General features: G+C 35.8%; 4 protein-coding genes and 1 pseudogene across 5 annotated transcripts; 1 reads left to right on the plus strand and 4 right to left on the minus strand.

The window, feature by feature from the left end:
* Nucleotides 1-336: 336 nt before the first annotated feature.
* On the minus strand, nucleotides 337-5,928 carry LOC125223322 (KH domain-containing protein At3g08620-like). 2 transcript variants are annotated; one of them, XM_048126412.2, is made up of 7 exons: nucleotides 5,710-5,928; nucleotides 5,536-5,627; nucleotides 5,040-5,191; nucleotides 3,395-3,511; nucleotides 3,146-3,262; nucleotides 2,790-2,939; nucleotides 337-877 (listed from the first exon to the last, which is right to left on the minus strand). In XM_048126412.2, the coding sequence occupies exons 1-7, from the start codon at nucleotides 5,790-5,792 to the stop codon at nucleotides 734-736; spliced, it is 855 nt and encodes a 284-aa protein (XP_047982369.1). In that variant the 5' UTR covers nucleotides 5,793-5,928; the 3' UTR covers nucleotides 337-733. The 2 variants fall into 2 exon arrangements, with proteins under 2 accessions (XP_047982369.1, XP_047982370.1); XM_048126413.2 differs by having other exon boundaries at nucleotides 2,790-2,933; nucleotides 5,710-5,926.
* A 140-nt stretch (nucleotides 5,929-6,068) lies between these two features.
* On the plus strand, nucleotides 6,069-8,080 carry LOC125185351 (NADH dehydrogenase [ubiquinone] 1 alpha subcomplex subunit 1-like). Its single transcript, XM_089062835.1, has 3 exons — nucleotides 6,069-6,303; nucleotides 6,398-6,498; nucleotides 7,820-8,080. Exons 1-2 carry the CDS (start codon nucleotides 6,196-6,198, stop codon nucleotides 6,491-6,493), a joined length of 204 nt encoding a protein of 67 aa, XP_088918961.1. The 5' UTR covers nucleotides 6,069-6,195; the 3' UTR covers nucleotides 6,494-6,498; nucleotides 7,820-8,080.
* Nucleotides 8,074-9,894, minus strand: PAP29 (purple acid phosphatase 29). The gene is made up of 3 exons (XM_048126002.2): nucleotides 9,412-9,894; nucleotides 8,958-9,349; nucleotides 8,074-8,750 (listed from the first exon to the last, which is right to left on the minus strand). Exons 1-3 carry the CDS (start codon nucleotides 9,686-9,688, stop codon nucleotides 8,280-8,282), a joined length of 1,140 nt encoding a protein of 379 aa, XP_047981959.2. The 5' UTR covers nucleotides 9,689-9,894; the 3' UTR covers nucleotides 8,074-8,279.
* A 3,262-nt stretch (nucleotides 9,895-13,156) lies between these two features.
* On the minus strand, nucleotides 13,157-14,841 carry LOC125223044 (sugar carrier protein C pseudogene; annotated as a pseudogene).
* A 1,668-nt stretch (nucleotides 14,842-16,509) lies between these two features.
* LOC125221368 (putative cytokinin riboside 5'-monophosphate phosphoribohydrolase LOG6) lies at nucleotides 16,510-18,079 on the minus strand. The gene is made up of 7 exons (XM_048123488.2): nucleotides 17,963-18,079; nucleotides 17,729-17,826; nucleotides 17,632-17,662; nucleotides 17,369-17,468; nucleotides 17,195-17,265; nucleotides 16,738-16,881; nucleotides 16,510-16,660 (listed from the first exon to the last, which is right to left on the minus strand). Exons 1-7 carry the CDS (start codon nucleotides 18,077-18,079, stop codon nucleotides 16,586-16,588), a joined length of 636 nt encoding a protein of 211 aa, XP_047979445.1. The 3' UTR covers nucleotides 16,510-16,585.
* Between the last annotated feature and the right edge of the window lie 2,613 nt (nucleotides 18,080-20,692).

Below are 20,692 nucleotides of genomic sequence, written 5' to 3' on the forward strand. Positions count from 1 at the left end.
ATTGAAGTCTTTAGGGAAACTTCTACCATGGTATAGAAGATCTCCAACTGTTTCTCCACACATTTTGTTACCAAACAGCTAGGATTTTGAGGCTTTCAATTTTTTGACCGTGATATCTTGTGTGCAGTTTTAACTGGACCGGCAGTTAACCAATAGTTCTGGGTCGAACCAGAACTGGACGCAAACAGTACAACCGTAACCATGCTACTATAAGGTTACCCGGTCCGGTTACAGTGTGCATTTTCATGGAACTGAAACCACCAGCATGCATAACATGCACTAAATCTGCCACATGAATCTAACAACATCAAACATACTTAAAAAGACAGCATAATGTGAATGGTAAGAACATGTAGTATTGTGGATAGTTTGTCCCAACAAAATATCTACAAGACCAAACTTCTCAATGGCAGTCTGTACAAATAATAACACATCTCACACTAGAATCAATCAAATGAATACATATTTCATGAACTGACATGACAAAAACCTGGTTTAAACCAACCCTATACTATACAACCATTTTTTAAAACTTTTAGATGTTCTGCTTAATCAAAAAGAAAGTAGTAAAACCCAACCCAAACAATCAGCTTCACATCCATTGAACAATTATCTCTTTGTTGTATAATCAACTTGGCAGCAAATACGGATACGATGCATTTCCATAGATATATCCATGTATTACTCCATCAACCACGGAAGAAAAACTCTCTGACGAGCTTGTGTACTGATATCAACGTCCTGTTTTTGCACGTTTCATGCTGGTATTAAAAGGTGAGACACTGCCACTTGGCCCGGGGCTCTCTTCTCTAAAATTTGAATTTAGCATGGCAAGCTCACGTAACTGTTGCCTCTTTATGAAATCCTGGGATTCATCCTACATGAAAGTACAAGTACAATCAGTTAGAAACTCTAAGACTACATCTAGTAGTGGCCTTTTGCAATTGTGGTCGACCACCACATGTATAAATTACAGCAAAGAAAGTTTTACTCAAGTCATGGGAGACCACCCATGGGCTCCAAGAGACCAACCGCAGCCACACTTGTCACTATGTGCAGTTCAATTTATTCAGATATCAAGCTAAATGTTTAATATCTTTAGTAGTGTATTATATGTACATAGGTGTAATCAATTGCAAACAGTACAAACTAAAATTTGGACTATTAGATTTCCAGATTTGATGTCAACAAACAGCAGATGACAAATAACGTAAAAAAAAAAATGCTAACACAACATCAATTGGGTGAGATCTAACGGTGCAGATTTAGTTTGTAGTTTGCAAGAGAGATGTAGTTTGCAGTATAGTAGGGCATTATATGTATATGAATATGTATATGGGTGTGTAAGAATAAAAACCTAGTTGTTATGAGAATGCGAGACTAATTGCATTTAACATATAAACAAAATTTCCTTTGCAGAGAAATTAACTTCAATAAAACAATTTGCCCCCTCAAAGTTTTGAACCCAGGTCTACATTCGGATCCAACAAGGGAGATGCATCCACTGTAGATCATCATTATCTAATGGCTGAAACGGTTCACAGTTTTTACAATATGAAGTGTTTTTATTTGACCCTTATGCTATAGATATAAGGAGTGGCTAAAATATAGGATGCACAATGGATTCATCACCTTGTTACATGAATTTATGGTCATCGAGCATGGATCACATATGCATTCATAGGAGATTGTACGAATTCAAAAATAAAAATTCTTGTCACCTTTGGGATTCGAATTTCGAACTCAGAACCATGGACTCATTCAATAAGTTGATGAATCTATTGTAAATCTTTATGATCTAAAGGCTGAAAATGGTTCCTAGTTTATATAGGATATAGGTACACAAGGGAGTGATCAATTGCTAACTCATCACTTAATTGCTAACTACAACTAATTTAAGGCCATAGAATTTTAGAAAACGTGTGGTCTACAATTTGTCACGTGTAATTTTCGTTTTTATTAATAAAATCAAAAAAGATAAAAAAAAAAAAAACGCCAAATTAGGCTTTTAGATGAAAATGTCAATATAGTGTTTCGGAAATATCAACACAATGCTTTGAGAATGTCAACACAATGCTTTAAGAATGTTAACTCATTGCTTATATTGACATTCTACATGTATTATATTGACATATTTTATATAGTATGTTGACATTTTTGCTTCACGAAAAAATTGAAAAAATTTCGATTTTTTTTTCAAATTTTGACGTCGGAACATATGCATGTATGATATCGTTGGAATCCTTATAAAATTATCTTTAATTTGATATATGTTATATGAATTTAACGTTTTGGGATTTCTTTTAAAAGTTAGTTATAACTAAACATGTAGTTAATTGACATTAATACCCCTATTGATATTTTATGGAATTAATCATATGGCTTTATTGACGTTTTTTGTTGATCGTATTGACATTTCGTGGTTGATGATCTAGGCCCTTAATTTGAATATCTAATGGCTATTATTTAGTTGTAGTTAGCAATTAGGTATTGAGTTAGCAATATAACACTCCCCTAGGTACACATATATCTATAGTCATATGTACAATTATCTCATCTTCTCTACAAATAACATTATTCTTTTTCCTTTTCCTTATTTTAGAGGGAAGGGTGAGCATCTTATTTGAGATTGCTGAAAATTCAATGTTACTTCTCAATTTTTTTAAGATAAGAATAATCAAAGAGTGTCACTATGGTGAACTCCCGGCATGATCATTTACCATACTTGGTAAGAAATTTGAAATCAGGTAGATTTTTAAAGTAGAAAAAAAAAACAGTACAGATCTTACCACTGGTTTCAGCAATTCTTCAATTATGTCCTGTGCTTGTCTCAGTCTCATATCAACAATATTGGCTGGTAAATCAGCCTCAATTAAGATATGGAGGGGTTCATTAAGGTGCTCATAGCCAGGTCGCCCACACAGCTTCTCTTCCTGCAACTTGACATATGCAGTCAGTGACGTAGATTTGCTTAACACTTGCAACTTAACTATCAATGTAAATGAAGTAGTGAACATCAATAATAATCATAGTTCCAAATGTTTCATATCCTGTTTCTTTCCTTTTCTCTACTTACAATGAAGCTGTTTCATGCTCAGTCGGAAAGAACAGTAAAAAATGATGCATCATAAAAACACTGCATTACCTTGTCAGGGTCTTTTATTGAACCTTTCCCTCTGATATATACCCGGCATCCAGTAGTGGCTTCAACTCGTTTAAGTGAATTTCCTCTAGGTCCCAACAGTCGGCCAACAAAATTGAACTATGAAGAAATTAAATACTGATAAGAGGAACATCCGGAGAGAAGGAAGCATTTTGTTGCTAAGAATGAACCAAGCTATGAAGGGTCAACAAGAGTATCAAAAAGTAAATCATGCCCATTCCATGTTCTTACATTAGGAAAGCTGTCCACAGGAATTTCTAAACGTAAAATCCTTTTGACGGTGTATGAACTGGGACTTGCTGGTGCTCCTTGCCAATCCATAGTCATTCCATGAGGCCCACCCAGTCTCTGTCAGTTAAACAAGAAGTTAAAGGGAATCAGCTTAATTTTGAAAGAAATTAGAAGGAATGATTAGATACGGAGTATAATGCCAGTATTGAAACATGATATGCATGTAACAAGCAGAAGTTCCCAATCAAGCAAAAAAGTGATAATAATATTATAATAATAATAATAATAACTACTATATCCTTTACAATATTCAAGCCAATGAGATATATTTCATCATTACCTCCAAGGCTAGACTTTAAAAAGCAAAAATATATATTAGATCATAGCTGACGAAACGCAAAAACAAACCAATCTATGATCAACCAGCAAGTGTGACCATCACTACGAGCTTTAGAATTTCACCTGTTAGTGTGACTGGTCAAAAGATGGAATGGACTCACTGAAAATGGTGACAGCATACATGACCTCCATAACTAAGCTTAAAACTTACTACAATATAGCGATAATTTAAAGCTGAAACTTCAGTTGATCCTGATTTGTGTCGAATGCAGGGCGAAAGAGGGTGTTCTCAAATCAAATCAGAAGTTCTGAATGCAACATATCTCAATGGCCAGTAACAAAAAAAAGCTTTTATGACAAACCAAATCAACACCTTACTTCTAACATTAAGTAACCAACTGGAACCACATACCATATCATAGTTCATTACCATCTAACACTTCCACCCAGTATGTAGCCAATCGAATGTAAAAGTTCATTACAAATATAGTATTATTTTGAGTGCTGCTGTCAATTGGATGGGTAGTTGATGATCTACTGAACTTATCAACATATCATAAAACTGCTACAAGGTTTTTTAAAACATTTACCATATAGATTTTTTCCGAATATGAAGTATGTTATGAGTAAGACAAAAAGGTGACAGAAAGAAACCACAATTAGAAAGAAGTAGCAATAGCACTACATGGATATGTAAAAGAAGTACACTGAGATTGTGGTTGATAAGTTAGGATATACGGAAAATGGAGGCTCCATAAATTTAAAGCACCAGAAACTTAAAAAGGCAAAGGAACAAAAAACATAACTTTTGGGAAAAAGTTCCTAAGTGAATAACATTATCTTTCAAGAATAGTTGAACCATCCTTTGCAAGTCTGAACTGCATTCAAAGTTGGTCCCACAGCCCCACCTTGTTTTCTTACCAAGTCAGAAACCATGCCTAAACTAGTAGACATGTTTCAATCTTGTAAAGCTCAGATAAACTACCTGATATCTGTTGCATCATTTCTGAAACTAAGATTCATTTTACAGTTACACAAGACATAACACATAGGAAATTATACCAGAGATCATACTTTTCAAAAGTTCAAAATGTCCACAATTCTAAGATTGTGAACTTTTACTAGAGCCAAGTTATTGCGAAGAAACTGCAATGGGAAAATTTATAATTACAATAGCTAGATATCAAACTCTCTAACAGCCACAACTCTTCCATTAATCCATTTAAAGCATAACAACCCTGCCTGACTGTATATTATAGATTAAAAAGAAAGAAAGAGAGTTTTGTTGAGTTGGATATTTAACTACCTCTTGCGGTAGTCCATTCCAGCTTGATAATCCAGTCCCAGCAACATTTGACAGAGAGTTTGCAGAGGCCATAGGGCTCGGACTTCTGTGTCTTAGTCTCTCAAGTTCACTGAAGCCGTGATTCGGCACCATCCCAGTAACCCGCATGATCTCTTGAAGATGAAAACAAGATAGTTGTGAATAACAAAAAATGAGAAAAACACATTGTGTCCTCAGAGTTCTACTACAACTTAGCAAGTCAATCAGTGGATTTTAGCCAAAGTAACACAAGACAGGGCATTTCAAGAAAGAACTATGAATGAAGAATCTAATACTTATGATTTTACTTATATTGAATGAAGATACAATGACACAAACAAGTACTTGATTTGAGCTATAAGTAATTCTTGATTTGAAAACCGACACAACAATAGAAATCTCAATATGGTGATGATTCAGATCCAATCTCTACAAGAAACAAAGTAATCCGTCGAAGTAAATTAAAGAAAGGAATAACCTTGATTCAAGAGCCTCGTGGAAATGGGAAGAACTTGCATAAATGGCCCAAGCTTGTGATGCTCCGCCAAGAGCTCCGACAAGTACCGATTACTAAAATTCGGATTAACAAAAATATAAAAACTCTTAACTAAACACATGATCAAAGAAAATAAGTAGAAAAGAAGCGATATACCTCTCTACATCAGGGTTAGTTGAAGTAATCTGCGGAGAGGCAGCCCGAGCAGGCGAAAAGTTGGAATTGTAAAGACCCGACATAGACAGAAGCTCCGCAAATCAGATGCAAGCAGCAACGATTTGAATCAAATCGATACAAAAGCATCTAGCAAGCAAGCATAGCTAGGAAGAAGACGATGGAGAGAAGGTCACAGGACTAAATTCATGGGATGCCCTCATTTCCAGCTCAACGAGCTTTTATCCTCTTCTCCAACACATGGGCTTGGTTTGGGCCTTTTTTTCAATTATTTTTTTTCTTAAAAAAAAAATAGAAATTTTTTGGGCTTCATTAAAACCAGAATAATATTTTTATATTTTCTACTCCATTTCTAGGGTAGCAGAGGGAAAAGGGAAAGGAAAATCGAAATTCCAATTGCATTCTCCCAGAGCTGGAATTGAGCGATCTGAGTGAATTTGTGGTTGTCGATCTTATCAATTGAATAGAATGGGGTTGGTGTGGTTGGAAGCGATGCTGCCATTGGGAATTATAGCAGGGATGCTCTGCGTTATGGGCAACGCTCAATATCACATCCACAAAGCTGCTCACGGCCGCGTCCGTACCTTCTTCTCCACTTTTATCTATTTCCTAAATCTGTTTGATTACATTACTCTAACATTCCTTTGATTACTCTCAATTGGTTCGACAGCCTAAGCACATTGGGAACGACGTCTGGGATGTGGCTATGGAGAAACGTGATAAGAAAATCATGGAGATGCTCTCTTCGTCTCCTGCTTCCAACTGATTTAGGTTTGTCTCATGTTTCTTCTTTTACTATTATCTCTTTTATTCTTCATTATCTGAAATCTGTGTATGTAACTAGTGGAGACATGATAAAAACTGAATCTAAAGATGGTTTTTTGGGGGAACACAAAGCATACATTTTCTCCCGTTTGAATAAAGTGTTCAGTGTACTGATAAAGTTGGAGTTTTTAGCACTCTCCAACTTTGAAGTGTAAGTCCATTCTTTGGTATAGGTTTAGGACTTTTATTAGCCTTGTGCTACTTTGGTTCTTTTCTCTAATCCTGGCAATCACTTCAATTGCCCTCTCTGTGATTTTTACCTCCCTATTCGCCATCTTGTCCCGATGAACCAGGAATACATCTCCTTCAGTATAAGGCTTGATTATGGTTTCAATTAAATCATGGCCTAATATCTATAGCTGTATGTGATTTCTTCTTATGATGTCTATTGTCTACGAAAATTCCTTGGCAATTCTTATTTTTAAGCATTCACCAGTGCATTCATTATTAAGTTCTAACATGCATGGTGTGCTCATGATTAAGTAGTGGTTCTTGCTCCATGAAATGTAAATTTAGGCTCTTCAGGTTGATAAAAATATCTCGCGTGACACTTTATTGTGGTCTAGCTCTAGCGTTACCTTCTCAATTAGTTTAGCCGAATAAAAACTAAGCTATGGGGCAGCTCTATCAGTTGTGGTGGGAGTCTACTAGTTCCTTCATATTCCTATGCACAATTACTGCCAAGGACCATATGGAGAGTGCACATCCAAACTCTTAGGTAGTTCTGGCACTTGTCTTCTCATGAGTAGTAAGCATTGATCTATCCTGACTAGGCTAAATCCCTTCTTATAAGATTGGGTGGACCATGTTGAAGGCATGTCTTGTTTGAGTGAGTAGTTGGATTGGCCAGTGCATTCTATGTGCATAGAGTGAAGTGTGGAGACCTTTTCAACCAATTCATGACCATTATTAATGTCAAAGTCCTTCATTTCTATCTTGCTAGTTGCTACCACCGACTTCCAATATTACTCATCTTTCCATTAGAGGTTTTAACAATCATCTGAAGCAGCATAGATTGATAGGATGATCTAAATTTCTATTTTCAGTTCTCAGATCTTGAAAAATGTGAAGCACCTTAATTAAAAAAATGTTTCAGTGCATATTGCTAAGTGTCATGACTGATAGGTTTCTTGCAGCATTTGTTTCTGATTTGATTCTTGAGCATTGTTCTATAACTCTATTTACAATCTCTTGTGTGACCCTTATTGGCTATGCAATTGTGGATGTGCTTCCGATCACTTATTCGGCTTATTTTCTTGTGACGCAGGTAAACTATGCTCGGTCTCTTGCTGGAATAAATAATGTTCAGGGTGGATTTTCCCTAAAACTCTTCTGTACTTGTGTACCTTTCTACATATGCAGAACTGTGACTATGGTGATGTTTGGATGTGGTTGTCTAACATCAAGTCTGTTTTTATTGAGATTATCATTGGTAGAAAATGTTGGGTTGAAATGAACAATTGTAAGATTGTTGGACCATCTATATACAATGTGGTACTACAAGTTTTCTCAAACAGAAGATTGTGTATCTAAATTGTCATAACTTCTCATTAATTTGCTCAAAGTATCATAACTTCTCATCAAAATACATAACTTTCCTTGTAACCGAGCCATGTTTCAATAACTATAACTAATTGAAAAGGTTAAACCTACAAAGACTGTAATCAATCTGTTTCTTCTCAAACTTAATCATCTTTGCTTAAGGTATGATAAAAAAAAAACAGCTTTCACAGAATGCGCTGCTTATTGGTGGAGCTCTTGCTCCACAGCACCTGAGCATCAATGAGACTAAGCTTCTTATCATCGAGTCGTTTCCAAGTTTTAATGGACTTGACTGTTCCCCACGTTCCCTTCTGTGTTTTCTCGAGGGAAGCTAACACCACTCTCGCCCTTCGAGACCAGCCGGCCTTCCCGTATGCATGATATCCGAAGCCCCCGGCATAGCACAGATGTACGCCGGTCAACTCGCCACAGAAGTCATTGAGATGATCGTGGCCGTTGAAAACCGCCTTCACGTCCCCTGCTGCCACCAACGTTGCGAAAAATCCAGAGTTCACTGTTGCGGAGCTTATCCCTTCCTGCCTCACACCGGTGGAGTTTGTCGAGTCAAAGCTTGCGTGCTCGGGCAATGGAATGTGGAAAAAGGCAAGCCCAGGGGCAGCACCCTTTTGCGCCTCCGGTTGGCTGCTGTAGATTTTCTGAATTTCAACAACAATTTGTCAAGATTCAAACAATATAGAGTTTCAGAGCATTTACTGTTTAGGGTTGACTGATTGACAAATCAAACTAGTTATCTCCATTTTTACACCAAATGAAACTAATGAATGCATAATTCCAATCTGGATTCGTTGATTCCTAATTACTAGGATTTAAGAGTGAATTAGTTGAATTAAGAGTTTTGATACCTGCAGTCTACCAGAAGTGTGCTGAAACCAGAGTTGCTGAGAGGGCTTGATCCAGCCATAGCCAGGAATGGAGGGGACAGTAGAGTAATCGCCGCTGTCGAGCATGTACAGATTGAGAACCGATTTGTTCTCCATTCTAGAAAATTCGGCTCCATGGACCTCCAGATTGTAGTTCCCGAATCCATCGACGTGAGATCCGCCGGAATTCAGCTGCGACAGCGTGTTCTTCATCCCCACAATATGCGTCATCACACCTTCCCTCGACAGAGTGGACTCCTGGTCGTGATTCCCCAGCACCGCCGCCCACGGGATGCCGGAGTTCACCGCAGGTCCAAACGCCTGGTTCATCGACTTCACCGCGTCGCTCGCGTCGAATCCGAATATGTTATCCCCTGCATCCAACACCTAATTTCAAGCAAAATCAAAAGCAGCAAGGGTTAATTAACAAACTGACCGGTGAAGACGATGAGATTCGGCTTCTCAGCGAGGATCATGCGGCGGATGAAGGAGGTGGTGTTGAGATCGGAGCAGCTGGGGGCCTGGCGGGGGAGGACGTCCAGGCAGGCGGTCCGCTTGCCGTCGCCGAAGTGCATATCCGCGACCTGAAGAATTTTGAACTCGCCTCGTTTGGCGTTGAACCTGAGCTGGCGGCCTACTGCTGAGCTGCCCCTGCTCAGAAAAGCCATAACCACCACCAACGCTAGAGCTCCCATTGCCTTGGGCGCAGCCATAGTAAACAGTGGAGCGAGAGGAAATGGAACAAGTGCGAGAGATTTGGGGAAAAGCTTGTCAGCATATAAGAGAGGAGAGGAGGTAGGCACGCGATTGATGTGCCCCAACTGTCACGTTGCCCGTGATATTATTGTGAATGCGTTAGGGTTTTTGCTGGGTTTTTTCAACCGTTTTTCTATAAACCAGATTGGGTAAACTGATCTTGTTTCGGTCCGTGAAAGGCTATCATTAAAAATTGAAAATCATTAATCCATTATCAGATAAAATTGGCGATTCCGATTAAATCATACTCCATTCGTCTCATGTTACTTGCACTGTTGCTTTTCGGCTCGTTACAAACTCTTTACACTATTTATAGTTTAAATTAAAATTAATCCGTTTAATTAATATCTTAAATTAAGTTAAGAGCTTCTTTATTAAGTGATGTCTCATTACACTTAAAATTCTAATTTAGTTACACTAAAAAATCAACCCCAAATTTACGGTCTATCTAATTTGTCATCTTTTTGCACGGATGCCAAGTTTGTGCATTTTTTGTCCAATATTTCTAGAGATTTTCTACTACAATACTCTCTCCGTTTCGCTATAGTTGAGGCGAAACTTTTCGGCACGAAGTTTTAGAAATGAATATTGGGTGTGTTAAATAAATAAATAAAATAGTAAGAGAGAGGAAAATGTAGAGAGAATAAAGTATAAAGTGAATAAAGTAGAGAGAGTAAAGTGAGAAAGAAAAAAAAAATTACTATATATTGAAATAACTCAACTATGAAGAAACTTCCCAAAATGGAAAAATGACTCAACTATGGCGAAACGGAGGGAATACTCCCTCCGTTCTCTCATAGTTGAGGTGGAACTTTTCGGCATGAAGTTTAAGAAATGAATGTTGAGTGTGTTAAATAAATAGATAAAAAAGGTAGAGAGAATAAAGTAAAAAGTGAATAAAGTAGAGAGAATAAAGTATAAGAGAGTAAAGTAAAAAAAAGGAAAAAGTTACTAGAAATGACTCAATTATTAGGAAACTTCTTGAAATGAAAAAATGACTCAACTATAAAAGAACGGAGGGAGTATTCTTTTAGGATATTTTTCACAGTAAGGAGTGGATGGTGTGTGCCTGTGTGGGTCCATCTATCTTATCAACCTTGAGAAACACGCGGGTGGCCATATGCACACAGTCACTAATTAATGTATTACCAACTCCTGTATCAATAGAACTCTCATAAGGATATCAATAAGATGATCAAATACTTAAATAGACTTATTATTAAATGTGCGTTTATGGAATTATGCACAATATTTAAAGTCAATAGATTAACCTCCTACTATAAATTTTGTGCTTCTCTATTTTTAATTTTTATTCTCTGAGATACATGAACACAAGCACGAACAATAGTTGGAATAGTCGACTGGACCTACACATACTTATCAATCTTTTTTCGTATCTTCCTTAATAAATTTAGTGGTACATTTTGATTTGTAAATTATGTGATGTGATATTCGTTGTGTTGTTTTTATCGTTGATTTCGCATACGCATTTGAATTTCTGACTTCAAAGTGATTAAGACAAGATTATCGTGTTATGGCAGGTCATTTTTCAAATGATTTGACTTGCCAGTCTACTTAACCTTGAATACTTTTTAAATTTATCGTTGTTTGGGAATAAGCACACTACATGGAATATTCCATAGAGTAATCATCTTTATACTGCATTGATTAAATTAGTTTGAAAAGGTTGTATTTTCCCTTCAACCAAAAAAATCCATTTCATTTATTTATTTTTTATTATAATCATAAAAAACTATATTATATACGTGATATAAACGAATTATTAAATCTTGGAATTTTTAATGCGAACCAGGAATACATGTTCGTTGTATATAATTGCATGGTCTCGATAGAGAAAGCGGCATGGGCTTTGGGATTGGTGGGTCCAATTATTATTAGAAAAACTCTTACCGAGAAATTTAGTAAAATAAAAACCCAAATGTCATTCTTGTCTGTGGCCGACTGTCCGGAGAGTCTAATAAATGTTTCTTAGAGTCACCCCCTCCGAGTATAGAAATATATTCTTTTTCAATACACGTGTCGACTGATCAATTGCTAATTCATTATTTAGTTGTTGACTATATTTAATTTATGATCATAGAATTTTAAGAATTTTGTGGTCTATAATTTTTCATGTATAGTTTCATTTTTCATTTTTTATTATTAAAAAGATAAATTATCAAATTTAGGGTTTAGAAACACAATGTTAATACAGTGTATGAAATACATCAACACAAAGACATGCTAATGTCAACACAACTGCATATTGACATTGTAGAATGCATTGTATTGACATATTATGTGTCGTGTATTGATATAAAGCTGTTAACGAAATTCATGAAATTTTTTATAAAAAAATTCAAAATTTGACATCGGAGCATATGCAAGTGAGATAACTAAGATATCTATGAATCAGAACATATGCAAGTGAGATAACTAAGATATCCATGAATCAACCCTCATTCTCTGGATCCGTCATTGTTTCTACATATCTCCAAATTTATGGTAACTAATCCATAGAATCATATCCCAACAACATAAAATTATAGACTTAAAAAAGATAACTAATCTTGAAATTTGAATATTTAATTCTGTATTCGATATGTTTGCGGAATTGAGATCTTGACAAAAACTGAACTAACGAAATATATGGATAATTGAATATGAGGATCGATTTTCAGTATATAGCCATACAAAATTTATACAATTTGTGAAGAAATCGGTTCGAGCCATGAAAGGCCTAATGGCTAAGACGGCTATGAAGTGAAACTCTAGTCCATCCCAAACAAGGATTCGGAGTCCATCCTCGAGTTCTTGGATAATCATTTCTGCTAATTTCATTTGCTTATCCTCGACTTGTTGATGTTAAATGAGCAAAACCATTGATCATCCTATATGTTTACACGATTAGATTGAGTCATTTTGGAAAGGAATGACCTAATGGATTTCTTGAGCATCTTGTTCATCGGCCATGTAATGTAAGCACTGATAATGTGATCTACATGTGGATGTTTCCCCTCGACTAGAGCTCTTGAACCGACTCCACAATCAACAAGATACTATAATGTGATCTATGGTGGATGTTTCCCCTCAGACGAGTGGGAAGTACCGAAGTAGTATTAGATATTGAACTTTTGATTTTGATATAATTGAAACACAAAAGATGTCATTGTCATTGCCCTTTATGAACATAAAGAAACAAAGAAATCTAAAGGAATTACAAATTGAAATAAAATATGTTGGTCTCTATTGGAGAGGTGAAATTTTAAATAAAAACCCTAAAGATTCATTATATGGTAACTCGTGTGAGATCTATTTTATACGTGTTAACTAAATTCGAACTAGTTATTAATTCGCAATCGATATTTATCAATCATAAAAAAAATTTAATTGAAGCATAAGCCATTGATAGGAACAAAAGCAAAAGCAAGAAAGAGAATAATACTAGTCTTAAAATCAACGTCGGAAAGAATGAACAAAAACTGAAACTCATGAAAACCTAAACAAAAACATAAATATTCTAACCCCAAAAAGAAAAAGCAACATAAAAGAACATAACCTAAACTCCTGAAAACCTACTCTTGCGAGCAGCGTTGTCGTCCTCGTCGACGAATCTCTTCCAGTACGGATGCGTCTTCCAAACCTCAGCAATGTCCTCAATCGGAATCCCCTTCGTCTCCGGCAAGAAATAGTAGATGAAAAGCGCCATGACGAAGACGAAGACGGAGAAGAAAATAAAAAGCCCAAATTTCATCACGCAAAGCATCCTGAGGAAGCACTGAGCAATGATGAACGTGAAGATCATATTCACCGACACATTCACGCTCTGCCCCGCCGATCTCACCTCCAGCGGCAGTATCTCCCCGGGCACCAGCCACCCGAGCGGGCCCCACGACCACGCGAATCCCGCCACGTACACGCATATCGCAAACACCACTATGCCTGCGTACCACACCGGCAGCTCCCCGGGGTTGCCGGAGACGCCGAATTTGACGCCGATGCAGATCGCCACGACGATCTGGCAAATGAACATCTGAATCGCGCCTTCTAGAAACCAGAAGCGTCGGCCTAATCGGTCGACGGTGCAAATCGAGACTAATGTGGCGACGCAATTGACGCCGCCGGAGATTAGGGCGGAGGCGAGGGAGGCGTTGCTGCCGAATCCGATGGTTTTGAATAGGACCGGCGCGTAGAACATGATGACGTTCATTCCGGTGAATTGCTGGAAGAAGGGGATTAAAACGACCATCACTAGCTGCGGACGGTACTTGCGGCGGAGGAGATTCGACCACGGCTTCTCCACCTGCTTCGCCGCCTGGCTCGCCAAAACGATGTCGTTGAACTCATCCTCCACGTCCTCGACTCCGCGGAATTTCCTCAGCTGCGCTTTCCCTTCTGTGAGCTTTTCTCTCTCGATTAACGAATTAGGGGTATCGGGGAGGCAGAGCGATCCGATTAGAAAAATTAGGGCGGGAATTCCGGCGCATCCGAGGCTCACGCGCCACCCTTCCCCGCTACTCATCTTCGCGGAGAAGAAATTGATCAAATTGGCAGACAAAATCCCCACCGTGATCATGAGCTGGAAGAGCATGTTCAGCTTGCCGCGGTGCTTCGCCGGAGCCACCTCGCAGAGGTAAACCGGAGCGGATTGGTTGGCGAAGCCGATGCCGACGCCGAGGAGGATGCGGCCGATGATGAGCATAGCAACGTTGTGGGCGAAGCCGTTGATGGCGGCGCCGGCTAAGAAGACCAAGCCGCCGAAAACCATGGAGGGTTTTCTACCGAACTTTCGAGTAATGAAAGAGGCGAAAAGCGAGGCCACGAGCGCGGCCAAGTAGAGTGAGGAAGTGAAGAGTGTGAGCATGGCGTCGTCGAACTTGCAGTACTGGTTGGTGCCGCCGGAGTTGAGCTCCTCGCGGCGGTAGACGTGGGGGAAGAATTTTTGGAGGAAGGGAGCCATGGAGGTGACTCCGCCGGAGATGCCGATGTCGTAGCCGAAGATGAGGCCGCCGCAGCCGGCCATGATGCAGGTGATCACCATGCGCCACGTCATCTTTCCGGGGTAATCCTTCCGCTCGCCGCCGCCGCTAGTAATGAATCCTGCCGCCATCTTTCAATATTTTTTTTGTTTGTTTGTTTTTGATGATGATTGATTAATGAATGATGCAAACCCTTATTTATAAAGCTCCATATCGTATCTGATTTGATACGAGATAGGAGTAAATCTCTACTTATTATTCTAGCTTATCTGTTTAATTATTTGGGTTGATTCAGGTAACAAATTTGTATCTTCTCTAACCAATCTATATATCCACTTAATTATTCACAATTAATAAAAATCCGAACAAATTATAATCCCTAAATTATCCACTTATCCATTTGATTGTAATATATTTGTTCCAAAGGATAACTAGCATCCAATAAAATATCAAAATCATACTATTAATTTATGATATTTTACCTTAATCCGTTATCTTTAGATACCCAAATTCCATGAAATATCTTACTTACCTAGATTATCTAAATATGCCATGGAGAAAATATAGCTAGGGTTTATTTATTTATTTTATATAAGTGCATTTGTATTTATATGCATATAGAAGAAGGATCAAATGATCACAACCTTTGTCATTATGTTAACAGTACAGTCCCGCCACTGGTCACACACCGAAAGATGGGCCTTTTGTTTTTTTCTTTTTTCAAAATTGTTATATTCTACTACTATTGAGTCATATTTTTTCAAGCATTTTTCTTCAATTTCAATTCTTTCATTTCAGATTTATTTTATAAATATGAATTAGGCTTCATTGTATCTAAAACGGGTTTGAAATATTTTTTTAATAAGTACTCCCTCCGTCCCAAGGAAGATGACCCCTTTCTTGGGCGGCACGAGATTTTATGCAACTTTATTTTGTGTGTTGAGAGGAGAGAGTAAAGTAAGATATAGAGAATAAAGTAGAGATAAAGGTGTTTCTATTTTAAGTAATGAGTCATCTTAGTTGAGACAAACTAAAATGGAAAGTAGGTCATCTTAATTAATGGGATGGAGGGAGTAGTATTTATGTACAAACTTTATGATTTAATTCTTGATAGGAGTAATTATTTCATATATTAATTATGACTAAGCTATATAAATTTGTATAATAGGAGTAATTATTTAAATCATAAAATTGGTTAAATTTGAGTCACACATTGTCAAACTATACAAGGAAGAATATCATATATATCAAGGCAGAGAATCAGAGGAGAACGTCAATATTGATACACATAATTGATATCATATCACAATGTATAGCCTAGAATAGATTTATTTCTTCCTTATTTAAATACATTCTCCTCCTATAAAAGGAGCCCTACTGCACACAATTTAAATACACTGGAATAAGAGAACAATGCATCATTCTCTATACATCATTTTCTCTGCACACACAAATATTAAATCATGAAATTTCAATTTCTCTCAATTGTAACAAAACTATGTCATTTCTGTGATATTCAAAACAAATGTTGTTACATTTTCCCCCTTTTTTCTTACTACTATATTTCTTAGTAAAAAGCCATCATTTTGTACATAGAACAATTAAAAAATCAAATTTGATTGAACTAATCTAAATTTGATCAAATTTCTTGACTCAAATGATTGTACTTATAAGCTTTAAATTGAGTAACAGTATCACTTAGTTTATAATGACTGTCATCAACCTCATTGCAATTTTCAGATTGTATTTATAAGCTTTAAAGTACTACTACTACATTGAAATTTCAGAACATAGATGTGGTAGACAGATACTGTCGCGTCGGTTGTACATTGATTATATTTCCGTACGTAGTTATTCTCAAGATATTCAATTGTGTCAATGGCTGAGCTCCACTTCTTCTTCTTCTAGCTTAGCAACCACCACCACTCCTTCATGCGAGGGGACATATTCCTACTTACACATATACATTACTTGTGAATTAGATATAATTAAGATCCAAAAATAGCATAAAGTAAAATAAAATTCACCTCGAGTTTTCGGAGGAGTTCCTGCGCGGTTGAGGCGGAGACGATGATCTGGCGGTGATATGGCTCGATGAATCCATCATCGACGGCCTTATCCATGAAACTCAGCAGAGTGTCGTAGTAGCCTTGTACATTTAATAAACCCACCTGCAACACATTTATCGTCAACGCATTTAATAAAACACACCTTAAACTTTTTTGTAAATTAATTATTGATTTATTTTGTTCTGAGTTTGCAACCAATCAAGATTTCTGTGGATGGTAATGAGATAGAAGAAAATACAGTTAATTAAATTATTTAATTTAGTCTTGTTTAGTTGACGTCCAATAGTACCAGTCATCAATACTGAAATCTTGATTCAAAACCAAAATTTGGCAAAACTTTATTATGAATTCACATGTACGGACATACATATATACATGCACATTGAAAGATAGATTTAAGATTCAATATACGTACAGGCTTGTGGTGAATCCCAAGCTGAGCCCAAGTAATCACTTCCATTAATTCTTCCATTGTTCCATAACCCCCTGATTTAATCATAATTTGTGTTATGGAATAAAACATTTAATTACTACTCCATATGTGATCTGTGTCAGTGTGTGTGTGAAACTTGGAGGAAATTAAGGTTGCCTGGAAGAGCTATGAAACAGTCAGATTGTCGGAACATTTCTGCTTTTCTGTCGTGCATGTTTGCAACCCGACAAACCTCTCCTACTGTTTCTCCAATTATCTGTTCCATTACATGCACAAATTAGAAGAAATACTGCTGCTAATTCCATCATTTACTCTACTATCAAAAAAATTATTGTTTTCATTTTGGACCCAATTAACTTCCTCATGCTGCAATGCAAATGTGTATAGTTTAAGAGAATAAATTAAATCACAAAAATTACCTCTTTGGACATTAACACTGTGGGGATGACTCTGAGGAGAGAAATAGATTAGGACAAGAAACAATCGAGTGAATAGATATAGAGAGAAGTGAAGTACCCTAAAACATGTCGGCCGCCGGCATGGACCTCCTTCGAGATCAGCCCCATCAGTCCAACACTGCCCCCTCCATACACGAGATCTATTTTTCTTGAAACCTAAACACACTCAAAATATGCATGATATAGCTAGGAAACTACCAGTATTGTCGTTTCATGATTGATAAGATATATATTTTTAATCATAAAACTGAAATAAGAAAATGTGTGTGTTGGTGGTGGAATTAATATATACCAATTCTTGGCCCAACTGTAGAGCAGCATCTCTATAGTAATCCTTGTTGCCTGTGCTGCTTCCACAGAATACAGAGACCCTATTAAATCTTGACTCACTTCCCTTATTCTCCTCCATCTTTATTCTTTGAATCAACTATGTGTAGTGTTGGATAAGCTTAGGATGATCCTTTTTGGGATATATAATGAAGGATACAACACTATGTAATTAAGTGTCGTGACAGGTAGCAAGTACTCCCTCCGTCCCAATTAAGTATCCCGGTTTTTCATTTTGGATGTCCCTTGTTAACTGTCTCACTTCATTCACATTATTTTGTAAAACTACTACCCTTCGTACCATAATAGATGTCACACTTTTCTTTTTAATTAGTTTGTCCCACAAAAGATGTCGCATTTCCTTTTTTGGAAACAACTCTCTCTCACAATAATATAAATATATTACTTTCTCATCTCTTAAAATATCGTGTCATTCTCCAACTATGTCATCTATTATGGGACGGAAGAAGTATTAACATACTATAAAGGTCTTATCTACGTTGCACTAACTTTTTCCATCAACTTTCCTCTACATTTTTTAAAACTCGAGTTGGATCAAAGTGAAACACATAATAAGTTAATGAAGTTTTTATATAAAATTGGTAAAACTTGAACAATAGAATAGAGAGAAAAACAAAAGTATGAGATAACAAGAGAAAAAGATTTGGGTGGTGTTATATGAAAAAACTTGAAGATGGAAAAATAATCCTAATAAGAGTGAACTTCAAAAATGGTCTCTGGATTATGGGTTTATCTCGAAAATGGTCTTTGGACTTTAAAAATATCACCAGTAGTCCCTGGACTAAGGGTTAATATCAAAAATGGTCCTTTTGCACTGTTTCGAGACGAAAATGCCCTTTTGAGGAGTTTTGGAGGGTTTGGGCAATTTGGTCTTTTTACACTTTTAACATTTTAAATCTGGTATTATTTCAGTTATGTACTAAATGTGATATTATTTCAAAATTATCATTCTTCTTCTCTTTTGTCATCCTTAAATTTGTTTCTTTATTTCAATATTAGATTTAATTTTACAAAATTAAATTTTAAATTTCAGTTTTTAAATATCAATAAATTTTTTTAATTATAAAAATTAATAAATAACAAAAATTAATAGTCATAATCAATATTTGATAATTTCTAATATTTAATCAATAAGATATGACAACGTCTTAGTTTTAATCAATATTTAATAGCTTTAATCATAAATAGATAATATAACACGATTTATTTTGAAATAAATATGCATCTAATGTAAGACTAATATAATTTTCGCTTATTAATTTGAAAACAATCAAAATGACTAGAAAATTTCAACAAAAATACTCTTATATAAAAATTTTAGTCAACTTCATAATATTCAATCATAAGCAATTATAACGAAGGCTAAATAGAATAGCTCTTATTTTTCCATCATGATTAATATTATTTTTCTGTACTTCTTCAATTCAGCTGAATATTATATTAAATAACAAAAATCAATAGTTTTAACCAATATTTATAGTGTCCATGAATTAATAGTTTTAATTAAAAAAATTTATTGATATTTAAAAATCAAAATTTAAAATTTAATTTTATAAATTAAATCTAATATTGAAATAAAGAAACAAAGTGAAGGATGACAAAAGGGAAGAAGAATGATAAGTTTGAGATAATATCAGATTTAGTACATAACTGAAATAATAACAGATTTAAAATGTTAAAAGTGTAAAAAGACCAGATTGCCCAAACCCCCCAAAACCCCTCAAAAGGACATTTTCGTCTCGAAACAGTGCAAAAGGATCATTTTTTATATTAACCCTTAGTCCAAGGACTACTGGTGATATTTTTAAAGTCCAGGGACCATTTTCGAGATAAACCCATAATTCAGGGACCATTTTTGAAGTTCACTCTCCTAATAATGAATTACGAACTAATAAAAACAATATTAAATGATAAGAAATAGTAGTAATTATATACTTTAACTGAATGGAATAAATTCTATATGACGACATTATATCATTAAGCTAATGCATATATATACTAAAAAAATTTATTTAAAGAAAAAGATATGAAATCTATTTTATTAAGTGTGTTTTTTATTATGTGATCATGGATTAATGTCCATGTTGGGAACATACGTTTGTTTTTTCCTTTCTTTCCTTAAAATTGCCTAAAATGAGAGTCATAAGTAACAATAAATATAGCATATACAGTACTTTACTATTTGGGTAATTCTTAATATTCTCACCTACTGTACTAAAAGATGGACTGGCAAGTTTTAAAACACAGTCACCTGTTTCGTGAATATAAATCAAATTAATTTTGACTCTTTTTGCGCTATATTCATTTATTTGTACGTGTTGTGCACATTCATCAAATTTAGGTCTGCCATAAAAAATAAAAATAAACATTAAATTTAGGCCTACAAGTTTTACTCAGGTAAATTTTTTCACATTTACTGTTAATCGCATTATTATACTACATCAAATTAATTTTTTTACTCCTTTTGCGCTATTTTCATTTATTTTACGCATATACATCAAGTCTTGGTCTGCCATAAAAAAACATTAAATTTAGAGCTACACGTTTTACTCAGATAAAAAATAGTTCACATTTATGTTGACATTAATATTTTCATTAACTTATTGTGAAATTTCAGTGATAGTATTAAACAGTACGCAACTGTACCCAACTGTCTGCATTAAAGGAATTACTA

This window comes from Salvia hispanica, chromosome 1 (genome assembly GCF_029641045.1).
Source record: "Salvia hispanica isolate PSC_SH4W2 chromosome 1, Shi_PSC_v1, whole genome shotgun sequence".
NCBI lineage: Eukaryota > Viridiplantae > Streptophyta > Magnoliopsida > Lamiales > Lamiaceae > Salvia > Salvia hispanica.

Coding starts and splice junctions, on each gene's coding strand:
- LOC125223322 (XM_048126412.2), bottom strand. CDS start 5,792: ATGTCGGGTCTTTACAATTCCAACTTTTCGCCTGCTCGGGCTGCCTCT. Junction 3,512..5,039: donor GGAATGGACTACCGCAAGAG/GTAGTTAAATAT, acceptor TTTAACTGACAG/AGACTGGGTGGGCCTCATGG. Junction 2,940..3,145: donor CAATAAAAGACCCTGACAAG/GTAATGCAGTGT, acceptor GCATATGTCAAG/TTGCAGGAAGAGAAGCTGTG.
- LOC125185351 (XM_089062835.1), top strand. CDS start 6,196: ATGGGGTTGGTGTGGTTGGAAGCGATGCTGCCATTGGGAATTATAGCA. Junction 6,304..6,397: donor ACAAAGCTGCTCACGGCCGC/GTCCGTACCTTC, acceptor TTGGTTCGACAG/CCTAAGCACATTGGGAACGA.
- PAP29 (XM_048126002.2), bottom strand. CDS start 9,688: ATGGCTGCGCCCAAGGCAATGGGAGCTCTAGCGTTGGTGGTGGTTATG. Junction 9,350..9,411: donor GAATCTCATCGTCTTCACCG/GTCAGTTTGTTA, acceptor TGTTGGATGCAG/GGGATAACATATTCGGATTC. Junction 8,751..8,957: donor ACACTTCTGGTAGACTGCAG/GTATCAAAACTC, acceptor GTTGAAATTCAG/AAAATCTACAGCAGCCAACC.
- LOC125221368 (XM_048123488.2), bottom strand. CDS start 18,079: ATGGAGGAGAATAAGGGAAGTGAGTCAAGATTTAATAGGGTCTCTGTA. Junction 17,663..17,728: donor GGCGGCCGACATGTTTTAGG/GTACTTCACTTC, acceptor TTCTCTCCTCAG/AGTCATCCCCACAGTGTTAA. Junction 17,266..17,368: donor CTGTTTCATAGCTCTTCCAG/GCAACCTTAATT, acceptor TGATTAAATCAG/GGGGTTATGGAACAATGGAA.